General features: G+C 38.0%; 1 protein-coding gene across 2 annotated transcripts in view; it reads left to right on the forward strand.

Moving 5' to 3' along the window:
* Nucleotides 1-15000, forward strand: part of FLT1 (fms related receptor tyrosine kinase 1) — a 1018969-nt gene that overhangs the window by 188714 nt on the left and 815255 nt on the right. For both annotated transcript variants that reach the window (XM_044073267.1, XM_044073268.1), the window contains exons 7-8: nucleotides 7613-7784; nucleotides 7873-7984. In XM_044073267.1, coding sequence (XP_043929202.1) covers nucleotides 7613-7784; nucleotides 7873-7984 — 284 coding nt within the window. The remainder of the gene's footprint in view (nucleotides 1-7612; nucleotides 7785-7872; nucleotides 7985-15000) is intronic.

Below are 15000 nucleotides of genomic sequence, written 5' to 3' on the forward strand. Positions count from 1 at the left end.
TGCCACACCTCTTACTTCCTTGGGATACAGGGTTATACATATACTCTGTCTGTGAGTCGATGTTCTTATAACATAAAAGTTGTTTCAAGCTCCTCATATTACTATGAACAATGGAAGGGGTGCTGCCCACTATCCTTCTAGTGTTTTCATCCACTGTTAAAATGTTCCAGTTGGTCTCAACCAACTGCTTGATCTTATTAATGTTACTTCCATATGGAAGAACCAGTGCTACATTGTTGGTATGTTTAGAATCACGAGTAAACCGTACCCTGTTCCCAGAAAAATAGGGTTTAGCCCTACTATTACGCAATTGCATGGTTTCCCCTATTTTGGTGTTAACCAGGGACTCATTATATCCCCTATTCAAAAAATCTAGTTTTAATTTATTAAGCTCAATTCTCAAAGTTGTCTCATTATTACATAAACGTGAAACACGCATAGCCTGCCCTTTAACCACGTTACCAAAAACTCTCGGGTTGTGCATACTAGTGCCATATAAATAAGAGGCTCTATAGCAGTCCTTTCTGTGTTCTCTGGTTTCAAACTGAGAATTAATTCTACTAATAGTAACGTCCAGGAAGCTAATACTATCATGTGAGCATTCCAAAGAAAATCTGAGAAATGGGCTGCTGACATTAACCTGATCATGCAGCTCAATCAATGAGTCTTTATCACCTTTCCAAAGGAGAAACAGGTCATCAACAAAATGCCTGTAGAATAGAAGCTGAGGATGCCCAATCAAATGTTCCTGTTCCCAGGCCACCATGAGGGGTTCAGATTTCGTATTAACATAAAACTCGTGCCCATTGCGACACCACTCTTTTGTGCATAACATTTATCATGGAAGAAGAAAACATTATTTTCTAAAACAAATTCAAGTAAAAGACAAAGAAAGTCTATTTTACAAGAACTTAAAATGCCACCCTTCTCCATTAATGTCTTAACCATCTCAATACCTAAGTCATTTGGTATGCTAGTAAAGAGTGATTCCACATCCATAGTGGCCAGAAATAACCCTTCATCCTGTTCCCTCCCTTGGAGGTGATCATACAAATCCGTCAAAAAATGTTCGGTGTCATGCAATATATAATCATAAGAGTCTAATACTTTTCCTAACTCTGAATCCAAATATACAGACATTGGTTCAGTTAACCAACCTGCTCCAGACACTATAGGTCTGAATGCAGGTTGGTGTGGATTTTTATGTATCTTTGGAAGTCCATATAACCTAGGTACCTTAGGATATTCCACCTGCAAATATTCTTGCATTTCATCATTTATCAGCTTTATAGTTCTACATTCATTAATCATCCTGTCTAAATTCTGTTTAATAGAGTACACACATTCAGGTTCCGTCTCTACATATGCATTACTTGATAACATATTAAACATAGTATTTAAATAATAGGTTGTATCCATTACGACAAGGGGGCCCCCCTTGTCCGCAGGACATATTATAATGTCAACATTGCGCTTAAGTTCACTGAGTGCATTTCTTTCAGCTTTAGTTAAATTGTCCGAACAACTACTGCAACCAATTTCACAGTCATTATAAAGAGATTGCTCCACAGCCTTGACAAACAATTCAACATTCGATGGAAGGTGTGGTATAAAATTACTCTTCCGCTTGAAATTCCTTGACATAGTCTCAGTCTCAGTCCCAAACAACAATTTCAATGTTACATTTCTTGCAAACTGTCTCACAGCTATTAAACTGTCACTAATATCAACACTTGTTTTTGGAATAAAGTTAATACCTTTGTTCAAAACGCTGGTTTCATTGCTTGACAAAACATAAGAGGAGATATTCCAAACTAAGTTGTTTGGTTCCACATTCGTGTTATAGTACATACCTGTTGGGCTTGAGGCTGTTCCTTTCTCCTCTGTTGCCTTTGTTCGTCTACTTCCAGCGACCTCTTCCTTCCAAGCCTGATTGGAAGTGGAACTGCTGGAAAATTTACCATAGGCACCTTATCTACAGGAATCTTCCTCCTAACATCCAAGTTGGGGTGTTGCTGGTCTTCACTCACCATCCGTGTGGTTAATTCTTTAACGGATTCAACTGGTGTGGTGTAAACAGATGCCAGCGCCTCCGGCACGTCTGGAGAACGTAGATCTTTCACAACCTCCACGTGATCATTTGAAACCCGTCCCGCCTCTTCAGACCTAGGACTCCGATGCTCCATGCGTCGCTGTTCAATGCGTTCCTCCCGCCTAGACTCAGGGACCATACTGGTTATTGACCTTCTCTGCCATCTTCTTGGCCCCCTCTGGAATTCAGTATCGGGAGCTCGATTCATGCCACTGTTGTTATTGGTTGATCTTGACCAGACAAAAACATTGTTCTTACTGAAATCTTGCAGATCCCGTACAAGCTTACCTTCTTAAACTCGATAAGGTTCTTTTCATACCTCTGAACCCTATCAATCAGTTCATGCATATACATTTCCGCTTGGTCATAACCAAGCAATTCAGAAAGTTCCTTGTTTGCTCTACTATATTATCAATGAGAGCATACTCCTGTGGCTGGAAAAAATCCAGGAGCAATTGCATGTAAGCCCTACTTGCCCCCAAATTTATTTGCTGCCATTTAGTTAGAAGTTCCGGATACAAGTTGCCATAAGTCGGCATATTGAGTATTCTCAAACCTCTAGGTATTACATTATGCTGGAGACTTGCTTCCAAATGATGTCTTTGGCATTCCAAACGTTTAAATTTATATATATTGTTCTCAATGTCTTTTCTTAACCTTTTAACAAGTTGTTCGTCATTACTTTCATTCTGAAAACTCTTGACAGTGTCATTCATTTCCATTTGTAATAGTGGGTTCGCATTATTAGAAAGAAAGTTCCATAGTCTACCATGCGTGCCCATATTGTCATTAACATTCACAAATTCATTATTGGCTCCTTCCATCCCCAAAAGACTTCCACCGATAAATCGTAAACCACAGAAAGAGAGATAAACCCACTAGAAATCAAAAAACACACCCTTGGAAGGCAGCTGTTCCAAATTCCAGTATCCAATTCAAGGTACAAATGAATAACACAATGATAAAGTTGCAGTCAGAAGTTGTAGTCAAAAAACACAACAGAATAAAGCTAAAATACTTTATTCCAACTGAGAAACGTGGCGCTTTCACGTCCCCTCCGGCTTCATCAGACGTTGTAAAAATAAGCTCTTACACAAGGTTTAAATAACAAAACTCTTCCTTAATTAGTAACATTTATCTAATCAGAATGCATTCTTCTTAAAGCAAAATTGTATACTAACAACTTTAAACAACTTTAAGAATCTAAAAGCATGGATATACAAAATCTAATTACTTGTTAATCTCAAAGTTGTTACTATAATTTAGGCATTATCACCACCACTGTGTACTATCTGCATAGGTTCACCACTGTCTTGTATCTCTTTGTTCCAGTTTTACTTATAAGTCTATGACCATGAGTTTTTTAGCAGCAGTTCCCATTTACCACTTTCTACCACAAACTTACTTTGCTTTGTGGTTCATTGTAGTTGAAGGTATGAAAGTCAAATGTAAAACTGCATATTAATTTCATAGGTGCATAGGTTCTTAAGTGTGTACTAGGCTAACAACTACAATGGCCTTTTTAAGCCTAGCCATACAGTACACATCTTTGACAAGTTCTGGTATCGTTAATAAGTGTAAGCAGCGGCCTGGGAGATGATCCATTTACAGGCTGCCTGTGTCAGTTAGAGATATAGTTGCCAAACCATGGATACATTTTTGTTCCCTATCCAATTGTCCAAGTTACACTTGAATTTGGTTACGGAGGAACTCAGCTTCATATGGATAGAAAGCCTGTTCAGAGATGGGGCAGTCTCTGGGACACATACCTGTCTCTCCAGCTGGTCCTATTTATATCACAGGTAAGGTTTAAGTCTTTACAATGGATAATTCTGGTGTTTACTGGTGGTGGTAGTGGTGGTGATGACTCAATGACAGGGTCCCACTTAAACCTGTACAGAAAAATCGGATGCTTTTTTAATTTGCTATATGTTTTAGTTAAGCAGGTGCGTATTGATAAGGTTTTAATGTTTTATTTTTAGTGTTACATAAAATGCTGTTTTTACGAAACAATAGTGTTGCTCCTTTGTTGTTAAGGTTTTATTGTCTGAAGAAGTATTGGGTTACCACTAAGAAAGCGCTAACACTGAATAAACTTGCTTGGATATATTCTTACTTGTGTCATCTTTCAATTGTTGTTCAGTCCAGTGGATGTTGCTGTGGGATCCTGAAGTATTTTATTCTTTTTCCACTGGACTGTTTATTTCTGCTGCCTACGTTTGTTTGTGAATTGGATAATTCTGGTGTTGTTTGCTTTACAGATATCCAGGAAGTCTTCGGGGGGAGTCTGACCATGCCTTGTATGCCAGGCATAGATCTCTCCTCAACAACTTGTTAGAGACTGAATAGAGGGATAGGGCTTTGAGGCAGTCTGCACTGGACATATTATTTACACCATGTATTCTTTTAATAATGAACTTCTGTGGACATTCCAATTTTAGGATGTGCCTGTTTAGGTACATGCCATACATGGCATTGTACCCAGTTTTCTGATGAATGCTGAATACAGTGGGACAATGACATCCTTGGACCTACATGGCATACTTTTGTTTATAACTTGCACAAAATAGAATGATTTCCTCATAACTGTAAAGATGTTATGGTCAAAGGCTAAATTACAGTCTATGTGTGTCCCCAAGTCCCTGACTACTGGGTCAACTCTTAGGGGTGTGTTATCAATATGATAGTTATCAGGGGTGGATGACTTCCCAAAGGATACTATTACGCATTTCTTGGCATTTAGTTTTAGTCCATAGTTCTGACACAAGTTACTGGTCTGTGTATCCCTTCGTGGAGAACATTTATGTCAGTGGAGGATTCACTGACATCTTCTAATTTGTAATCATCTGCAAATTTAGTCAGCCAGTGGGCCTTGACATTGGCCTTGCCTTCAGAGAAGTAAATGCCCAAAAGGAGCAGTCCCAGGACCAGTCTCAGAGGGAACCCTGCTTGTGACAGGCCTCTTTGTAGAGGTGGACTTACAAATTCTAATTTCCTGGGTCCTGTGTGTGAGCCAGCTGGCTATCCATGTGGTGACATAAGGGTTTATACCTAACCTCTTGAGTTTGTTCAAGTGGGGTATTGTGTCAAATGCCTTGTCCAGGTCAAGGTAGACAGTATGAACCATTTTGCCCTCATCCATTGCTTTGGTAACTTTCTCTATGAAGTCTACCAGGCTGAGTAGGCATGACCTGACCTTAATGAAACCAAACTGGGTTGGGTCCAGTGTCTGGAGGTTTCCTGTGTCATTATTGATCATTTATATGATACTTCTCTGCATGGATTTGCATATGAGACTTATGGGTCTATAGTTTCCAGAGTCTGTATATGGCCCACCTTTGTGCAGAGGGATGACTATTGCTGTTCTCCATTCATGAGGCACAATGCTTGTTTGGAGGCTACAGTTAAATAGCAATTCCAGATGGCCTGATAGGTCATGTTTCATGCTATTTAGAAGACATCCTGGGATATTGTCTAGGCCCATTGATGCAGTGTTCTTGGCCTTAGAGATAGCACTGAGGACCAGTTCTCTAGTAATAGTAAGGAGAGTTATGTTTGATGGTATTTCCTGAGGGGAGGTTGAGGGTGAGAGAGGTGTAAAGTTAGAGCTGAATATGTTGGCCAGTAGGTTTGCTATATCTCCTGGCTCAGTATAGGTGGTTCCATTAACAATGAGCACCACACACAACTGTGTATTGCCTTTGAGGTTGCGGACATAGCCAAAGAATAACCTTGTGGTTGTCCTTGGCCTGAGAGGCCAAATTTACCACAAATTTGACTTTGGTAGACTTTATTGGTCCTCTGAGTTGTTTGTTTAGTTTGACAAGAGTGCTTTTATCCTGCTGGATGTTACAGCTGCTACTTTTACCATGATTTTTTCCTTCTGTTGTACAGCCTATTGGTGTTGTAATTCCGCTAGGATGGTTTGTTTTTTGAGTTAGTTCTGTGTTTCTTCCTGGTGGGTACAGCGCCTCTATGCAGCTATTAACATGAGTGTGCAGGGAAACCCAGCCATTTTCCCAAAGGTGAGAATCAAACCCTGTACCTCGTGTCTATGAGGTAAACTCCTTAACCATTATGATAACCCCCAACCACTTAGTAAACAAGTACTTCCACAACTACAATGTTGTGAAAATATCCCCATGCTTCATACTGCAGTAGACTTAAGGGTAAAGCAAAGCAAGCAAGGATTGTCCCCCAAGTTGAAATCAACTCATAGCAACTCTATGGGAAGACCGCCATACAGTTTTCATGGTATATTACAAAAGTAGATTGCTAGGCCTTTCTTTTGCAGAGATGCTGACACTGCCCAATTGTTCCCCCAGCCAGGTTTCGAACCCGAGTCTACCAGCTGGTAATTCTGTGCCTTATTCTCTATGCTATCAGGCTTTCACAGCATCCTCATGAATGATGTTACTAGAGAAGGTAGCTTCCATATTGTGTACATAAATGTATCACAGCTTTTGAATTTATATTTTCAGTTTGTTTATATATTTTGTCTGTGACGTTTTGCATTTCAGCTAAGGGTGATGTAATACTTCATCACACCCTGGTGAGACACACAAGAACGGTGCTGCAAAGAAACTTTGGAGAAACAATAATGGCAGCTAAGCTGGAGAAGAGCGGGAGTAAGGAAACGTGGCAGCCCGAGGAAATGAGTTGTTTAAATGAACACTCATCCCTCCCATCAACAAAAAAATTTTGACAGACTGGCCTATGCAGGGTGTACCTAAAATGGCATCACATGATGGACTGAAGTGTCGGTGTATAGCATGTAGGCAAAAAGTACCGTAACCTGCCTAGAATTCTATAATTGATGTAAATTGTTGGACAGGAGTCAATTGGTGCTGATCATGGAAATAAGGGTAGAACTTGGCTAGGCTTGTAAGGGCCCTAGGGCCATTGGCCTAGTAACGTCCGATGATCCTATATAAAATAATATAGTACTTAAAAAATAAATTAGCAAGTAAAACACAACAATTATACAGAGAGCCCATTCTCTAAGCACAATAATGCCCTCCAGGGTGTGTGCTAATGTGTAATTAATGTCCTTCCAGGGGAGTAGAGGCCCTCTGCCTGTGGCGTTGGGCCTCATAACACCCAATGGTGGGCGTTAATTACACGTTAACACACACCCTGTCAGGCATTATTACTTGCATAGTTATGGTTAATGTGCATTTAGGTCACTCTAAAAAAAAAATTATTTAGTTTTAGTTTTAAAGTAAAATTGAAGGCCAACAAACTTGCAACACACAAAGGAATTATAAAAAAATAATAACCATGGGACTGAAGTGACAAAACAAAATAATAATTTTGGGGTAATATACATTCAAAGCAAGGAAAATTTAAGTTATGCTAGCAACAGAGAAAAATACAATTGAGATAAAACGGGTAGATGTATTAAGTATGTTGTGATTCAGTGCTCTATACCTAAAATTGTTTTGAAATATGTATATGTCATTAAGTATTTTCAGCATTATCAATCTGATTAGATATCTTTTTGTCTCACATTCATTCTAGGCCCCTGAAGTACCTCATATAACAAAAGGAATTAACCAGAGTTATAAGGATAACAAATTCTACAGTGCCCTTGTCATAAACAATGTGAGTCAGGCTAACCAAGGCACATATACCTGTCATGCAGAGAGTGGAGGAGTTTTTAATTCTACCAAAACAACAGTTGTTGTACACAGTAAGTACTATTATGCTAACGCATATTCTATCTCGCCTTATTTTTTTTGTATCTTTTGTTATTTACATCTATTTTATTTTTATCCTAGATAAGCCATTTATTAAAGTGAAGCACAAAAGCAAAGCCAGGGCCATTGCTGGTCAGAAATCCTATACTATGTTGATGAAAGTGGAGGCATTTCCCCCGCCAGAGGTTGTATGGTATGATTTCTGTTATATTCACTTAGAAACTAAAATCACTGGTTAGAAGATTACAACGAGTAACTGTGTTATTATACATTGTTCTATGTATTTCATATATAATATTATTTGGAGAAATGCTAAAATGTCTGATATTTACTTCTTAGTGTACATTGTCAGGGCAAAAGCTCATGAGTCACCACACCACAATGCTTTATATTTGATATGTCAAATTTATTCAGTTAAAGCTAAACTGAAATTAATTGACCTAAGTCACTATTTCCTCTAAGTTTGATAATTATAACTTCAGAAGCATGAAACATGGTTCCTTACTGTTCATATTTATTTCAGTACTGCAATCACAAATTTGTAGCTAGCGGTAATTACACAGATTAATTGCTATATCTGGTTTTCTTGTAAGTAAACCTATTGATATAAATTATATGTATTCTTGTATATTAGATATACAGACTTATAATCCATTTAAGGACAATAATTAATTTCTTTTCCAGTTGCGGTGGTGCAGCGGTTAGCATTGTCACCTCATAGCAAGAGGTTCTCTGGCTCAGTTCTTGGCTGGGCTGCCTTCTGTTTGGAATTTGCATGTCCTCCCTACAGCCACATGGGTTTCCTCCAGGTGCTTCAGTTTCCTCCCACATTCTAAGGACATACAGGTGGATTGGACATTCTAAATTGGCCATAGGTGCAAGTGTGTGTGTTAGTGAGTAGAATGGATGAACTACCACAGGAGTGCTAGCCACCCAGCGGTGTAAACCTTGGTTCAAGATGATTGCCACTGTTGAAATGACACCCCAACCCCATGGGAAAAAGGGTTGAAGATGGATGAATTAATGTATTTTCCAATATGTCACAGCTACCTATGACTGGAGTACTTAAACTGTGCTGGCATTTGAGTGGCAATCAACTGTATGCAGATACATTAGAAGCTGATTGCTCAAGTACAGAATTCCAGAATGTTCTGTTTCCTTCTGCATGGAGAAATGAACAGCATATACCCCCTCTCTGTGTTATGGCCAGTAGATGACAGGGTACTTAAGAAAGAGCACTGATATTTACAGGCATTCGCTGAAACTTAGTCTGACCCGAAAGAATTGCTAAGAAGGATATGCCATTTGCTGGGCTCCCATCAAAGCTTGTTTGTTGGATAGTGAGTTGCAGCATGGTTAACAGCTGATGCAATAGCTTTCAGTAGGTTAACTGGTGGCTGTAGATGTCAGGCCATGATTGTGCGTAGCTCAGCAGTCTTTTATTTTCCATGACTTCATTTTTTTCTTATATGCTACAGCATTAGAAAAAATAATTTTCTTTGTTTTTTTATGCAGCGCTGGGTGCAGGTTGTTGTTGGCATAGAGTGGGCTGGAAGAATGATAGGGGTGAGCTGGACGAGTACTATTCCATCTACCAAGTGGGGGTCTCCTGTAAGGTATCTGAGTTTTTGTGGAGGGAGATCTCTTCAGTGGCAAATCAACCAGCAGTGCTCTTCCAGGTGATGGAAAGAGGGCACAGCCTGGCTTATCTATCAACCAGAAGGGATTGCTCAGACTAAAAATGCAAGTCTGTTGCCTGATAGATGGAGCGCTGATACTGCAGTGTAGCATAAAGATAGTGCTGCTCTCTCGAGTATGTCGTACTTTTGATGAGATGTTAAACTGTGGTCCAAGCAGCCTGAGTTGGTTGTAGCTTAGGTGAATGTAAAAGATGCCAAGGCACCTATCGAAAAGAGTATGGGAAGTTCCCTGGTGCTCTGGCCAAATTTAACCTAGTAGTATAAATACCACCTTGGGTCTCCGGTAAAAAGTAGGCCACTAGCCTAACCTAGTCAACAAAGGATAAATGAATAAAATAAAAACATGGGTGTTGGTCCCTTTGCAAAATGCTTGAATATTTGTCTCATTTGCAATTTGTGATTAATGTTATCCGCAAATAAAATACAATTACAAAAAGATGTGAGGATGTCTTATTTATCAATGTTGTGGGTGCCATATAAAAACAAAACTTCAGACATTAGTCTTTACTTCTAAAGGTGAATAAGTATCAGAAAAATGGCCAAAGATTTCACGAAAAATAATTTCCTTATGACGCATGTTTTGAGAATGAAATAGATTTTCAATTGAATTTGCATATCTTGAATCTGACAGATGTATGTAATGCCTCATAATTTGCTATACATTATATGCTACAGTTGATAATGTACTGACTGCTGTGTGTCATGTAATATGTACTACCCAGCGGCAGAAATGTGGTGGAGTTCAAGTATTAATCTCACTGTAAGGTTAAACATGTAAAAGTTGTCTCACTGATCAAAATACATTTACTCATAGTTTAAAATATTATAGACTAGACTAATTATTTTAATTGTCAACTGGTATAATGAGACACTGACATCATATTAAAACTGGTATCTAGTCATCAGCCAATTTTTTTAAAGTTATAGTATAAAATTCACGACAAACTTGTGTTTTTCCCCAGGTAGTTGTTAGTTATTATATGGAAAAACCCTTCAGTGAATTAGAAATGCCCATTTTAATTTCCAGGAGGAACACATTATTTTCCTATAAAATCCTTGATGTAAATGTGCTGAGAAGATGTAGGAGACACAATGTACAACCCAATCAAAAAAAGATTATGGTTTGAAATAATAAAATGAAAATATAAAAGTGGACCAAATATTTGACAAATAAATGCATTAAATTTTAAAAGAGAAAAAAATGCTTTCAGATACAAAAAATGAATTCTACTTCCAGTATGTACATAGAAATATCTACACAGAAGGAAAGAATGTCATAAAAACATAGAAGAAAGACGACATGACAGTATGGCTATTGATCTGACAAAAACAAAATGGCATTCTGTCAACATCCTTTAACTGTGGTCCCTCTTAAACAACTTAACCAGTTATGTAACTATAACTAAAATCTCTTGGGGAAATAAAGACAAAAATGACTAAACTGACAACCAAAAGGCAAGCTACATTATTGAAAATTAAGTAGTATATAAAATTTAAGCAATCTGCATTTCACTATCAAAATAATATATTATATATATATATATATATATATATATATATATATATACACATATATGGGTGCAGTGGGTTTGATTAGATGTTCATTAGATCAAACGTTTTGTAAGGAGATTTTTTTTCAAACTGCCAGTTCATCACAGGATGCCTACTGCTTTGCATGCTGAATCGCGATAGAGTGGGGAGGCAGATTTTCCCCTTTCTGCACTGTTTTGCGATCTCAGAGTTGGTATATATAATTAACAGGGGCTGGGGATGGAGCAGAGCTTGCCCCCTGCAAAAAAATTATGTTTTTTGTTTCATTGTCATTCTGCATGTACCAATGGTCATGCTTGGAGTAAGCTACCAGTATGTCGATGAGGAAGATAAAAGAAACTTAAGACTTTTGGGGTGTTTGAGGGTATAAATGTATGATCACCTCAGTCACCTATTTCTCAACCTTTTCCATAAGAGTCAAACAAAAAATTTATATTAAAAAATTTTCTATCATTGTTATACAATTTTCATAAGGTATCTGCCAGCAAGTTTTTTTCTGCACTCTTCTGCCTTCAGCGCACTCCCTTCCTCCAAGCTCAAAGGCTACATGAAACTCTGACACGGCACTGAATTCATTCTCAATTATCTAGACAACAGGAAAGGATCAGCCCCTGACTTTTAAGTAAAAGTAAAATGTATCACACCAACCTGTTTTTTATGTAATTATATTATATGGTCAGGAATACACTGAAAAATTTACATAGATAAGTAATTTTATTAGCAAGTTTTACTGTTCCTGCAAACCAAAATATTTTAGTGGGAGAAGCTATCAGGAAGGCTTATTTTTGGTAGCCTAAAGCTTCATGAAAGATATTTATTTTAAACATCTTGCCGGTAATTTCCATCAAACAAAGAAATTGGTGGCAAGTGTATGTGAAATAAGGCTATCAGGTCTTTATATTTGTTCAGGAAAGAATATACAAAATGAGTAAATGTAGGTGCTACTAAATGTATTAAAATAATGCAGGAATGTGCTTCTCTGCCACGGAATGTCTGCAAATGTTTGGAATGAATTTTCCTTTGGTATATACTTTCTGAACAGTAAGTATAGGAGATCAGATATAGTATTTGGGCTTGATTTTTCTTTGGTATATACTTTCTGAACAGAAAGTATAGGAGATCATCTATCATAAGTGCTTAAATAATTTTTGCAAAATGAGGATAGTTTGGGGTTCAACTTTAAATTATTCCTGCAATTCTGTTTTATCACATCTGTGTTTAGCTACCACTTTAAATGTTTTAGAACAGCGAAACATAAGAAAGTTATGTAAAATTTCAAAAAAATATATATTATCTCCACTATATCAGAACTTGATGATAGTTAAGAAGTACAGGTATATGTCTCTGACTTCAAAATGTTGTTGTTCTAATAGCTTCTTTACACAGTCTTGAGGAGAATTTCTCCAGTAGCCCACAGAAAACAAAGACAAATGGTATAAGGCCAAATGCTTCTCCCCATAGGAAATCATTGCTGGTGCTATTTCTAAGTGTGTACTGGCAATGGTTCACTTTTTTAAGGAGACATCTCCCTGCTTCAAGTTAGTGCAACCATAGAGTTGGTATCTATAAGTTCAGGGATATGGAGGTGCAAAGGGGCTTGCCCCCCACCCCCTGAAAAAACATGAAAAAGGAGTTTTTCACTTTCTTTGTTTTCAGACTTTTTTTATATTATTTTCAAGCATCAACTTTCAGGAGTTCAGCATTTCCTAGCAGAACACATTCTAATGATCTTTGAGTTAAGTCAGTGTTCTGCACGTTCAGTTAACTTAGAAGAGTACAGAAGCCATTCTGATTCTGCAAATAATATGTAAATAATGATAAAATAAGCCATAACTCCATTCTGCTTTCATTTGGTTATGATACATTTGCTGAAGCAATTACTAAAGAAAACTTGCTTTTCATGCAGGTTTTCAATAAACAGCCTAAATAGACTGAAATTATGCTTCCTGTCTTGCCTCATCAAATGATTCTGATTTTAAGTGAAGGAGAGATGGTAAAGAAGGCTGAAGAACATTCAGTAGAACAATATTTATATGTACCATTGGGACATCTGAAGATATGAACCCTATTGTTCTGGTACATTTAAAAGTTTAATCTTTTCAGTGGAGTTCTATACAACTGTAAACAGAATAGTAACATTATCATAAGTAAATATAATTTTTCTCTGCACCCTCTTCTTTACATTCATAACCTCCTTTGAATAAGCACTTTTAAGTTTTCAGAGGAAAAAAAACGTGTCTTCAGGTCAAGGGGATACGAAAGAGGATCCTTCTTTAGCACTGGAAAGAATTACCTTCCTTGGGAGGAGTGGACACTTGTGGTTCCTGCACCAATCTTAAATTGAAAGGAAGGAGAAGATGCTACCTCCAGAGAAAAGAGTGAGAGAAGATGGCTTTGATGTGTCTGGCCTCCAGATCAATTGGTTAAGCTTTAATATGGCCCAGTGAGTAGATGAGATGCTGAGAAAACATATCCCAGATCCCACAGAAAGATCATCCTGCTGGATCTCACCAACTTATCCCTAATTTTAAGTGCAGAATGATATGATCTACTGGATCTCACTAACTTATCCCTAATTTTAAGTGCAGAATGATATGATCTACTGGATCTCACTAACTTATCCCTAATTTTAAGTGCAGAATGATATGATCTACTGGATCTCACTAACTTATCCCCAATTATAAGTGCAGAATGATACGATCTACTGGATCTCACTAACTTATCCCTAATTTTAAGTGCAGAATGATATGATCTACTGGATCTCACAAACGTATCCCTAATTTTAAGTGCAGAATGATATGATCTATAGAGTAGCCAAGGAGAGAAAGGAGATTACACACTGGCTATTGTGACCCAAGCATTTTAGTTAAGCAGTCATGAAAGTGGTCAGTAGTCATATACTGGAGGTGGCCATTTAATCATGGGCAAAACTAAATCCAGGATCCTAACCAGATTTTATTCACCAGATCTCTTAAAGCAAATTGAAAATTGTTATGCTGGTTGTCCTGAGTGTCAAAAGACAACCCCAGTAACTTAGGTTTTAGGAATCTCATAATTCCCATGGCTGTCACTGAAGTCCACTTGAAAAAATTGCTGTGGATCTTGGGGGACCATCATAGGCTAGCAGTATATTCTGGTGGTGATGGACTATGCTGTTTTTTTGTTGCTGTTCCTTCTGGAAGGCAAAATCCAAAATATTACAAAAGAAATGGAGTTATTTTCCTGGCTAGGGAATCCATAAAGAGATATTAATGGATTAAAATACCTACAAATCAAGAGGCAACTCTGCCAAAGATGACAAATGAAACAGGCGAGAACCACAGGGTATCACTCCCAAATGGCAGAGACCTTAGCAGATAACTGAATAGATTTTTACATAATAATAATAATAATAATAATAGTAATAAGTATGAAGCTGTAATGCCTGACATGATCCAATACTTGCAACAGTCTATGAGTCACAAGGAACAGTGGGGAGAGGCTTCAGGAACAGTGGGGAGAGGCTTCAGGACATAGCCATGAGCAACACTAGATGGCACCAACACAAGGAACAGTGGGGAGAGGCTTCAGGACATAGCCATGAGAAGCACAGATGACACCAACACAAGGAACAGTGTGGAGAGGCTTCAGGACAAAGCCATGAGCAACACTAGATGGCACCAACACAAGGAACAGTGGGGAGAGGCTTCAGGACATAGCCATGAGAAGCACAGATGACACCAACACAAGGGACAGTGGGGAGAGACTTCAGGACAAAGCCATGAGAAGCATAGATGACACCAAGTAGGTTATTTTAACTATTACAGGGACTCACACACAAAGGTAACAGAGCAACAGCTCTACCATCAATCTGCAGTCAATGTACAATAAGAAGAAGGAAACTTTAATGTCTGCTATTATTGACTGACTTTAAGTATCCATGATTTATGAGTGCAAGGACAAATACATAAGAAGAGAC

This window comes from Protopterus annectens, chromosome 5.part1 (genome assembly GCF_019279795.1).
Source record: "Protopterus annectens isolate FY-2018-M chromosome 5.part1, PAN1.0, whole genome shotgun sequence".
Taxonomy (NCBI): domain Eukaryota; kingdom Metazoa; phylum Chordata; order Ceratodontiformes; family Protopteridae; genus Protopterus; species Protopterus annectens.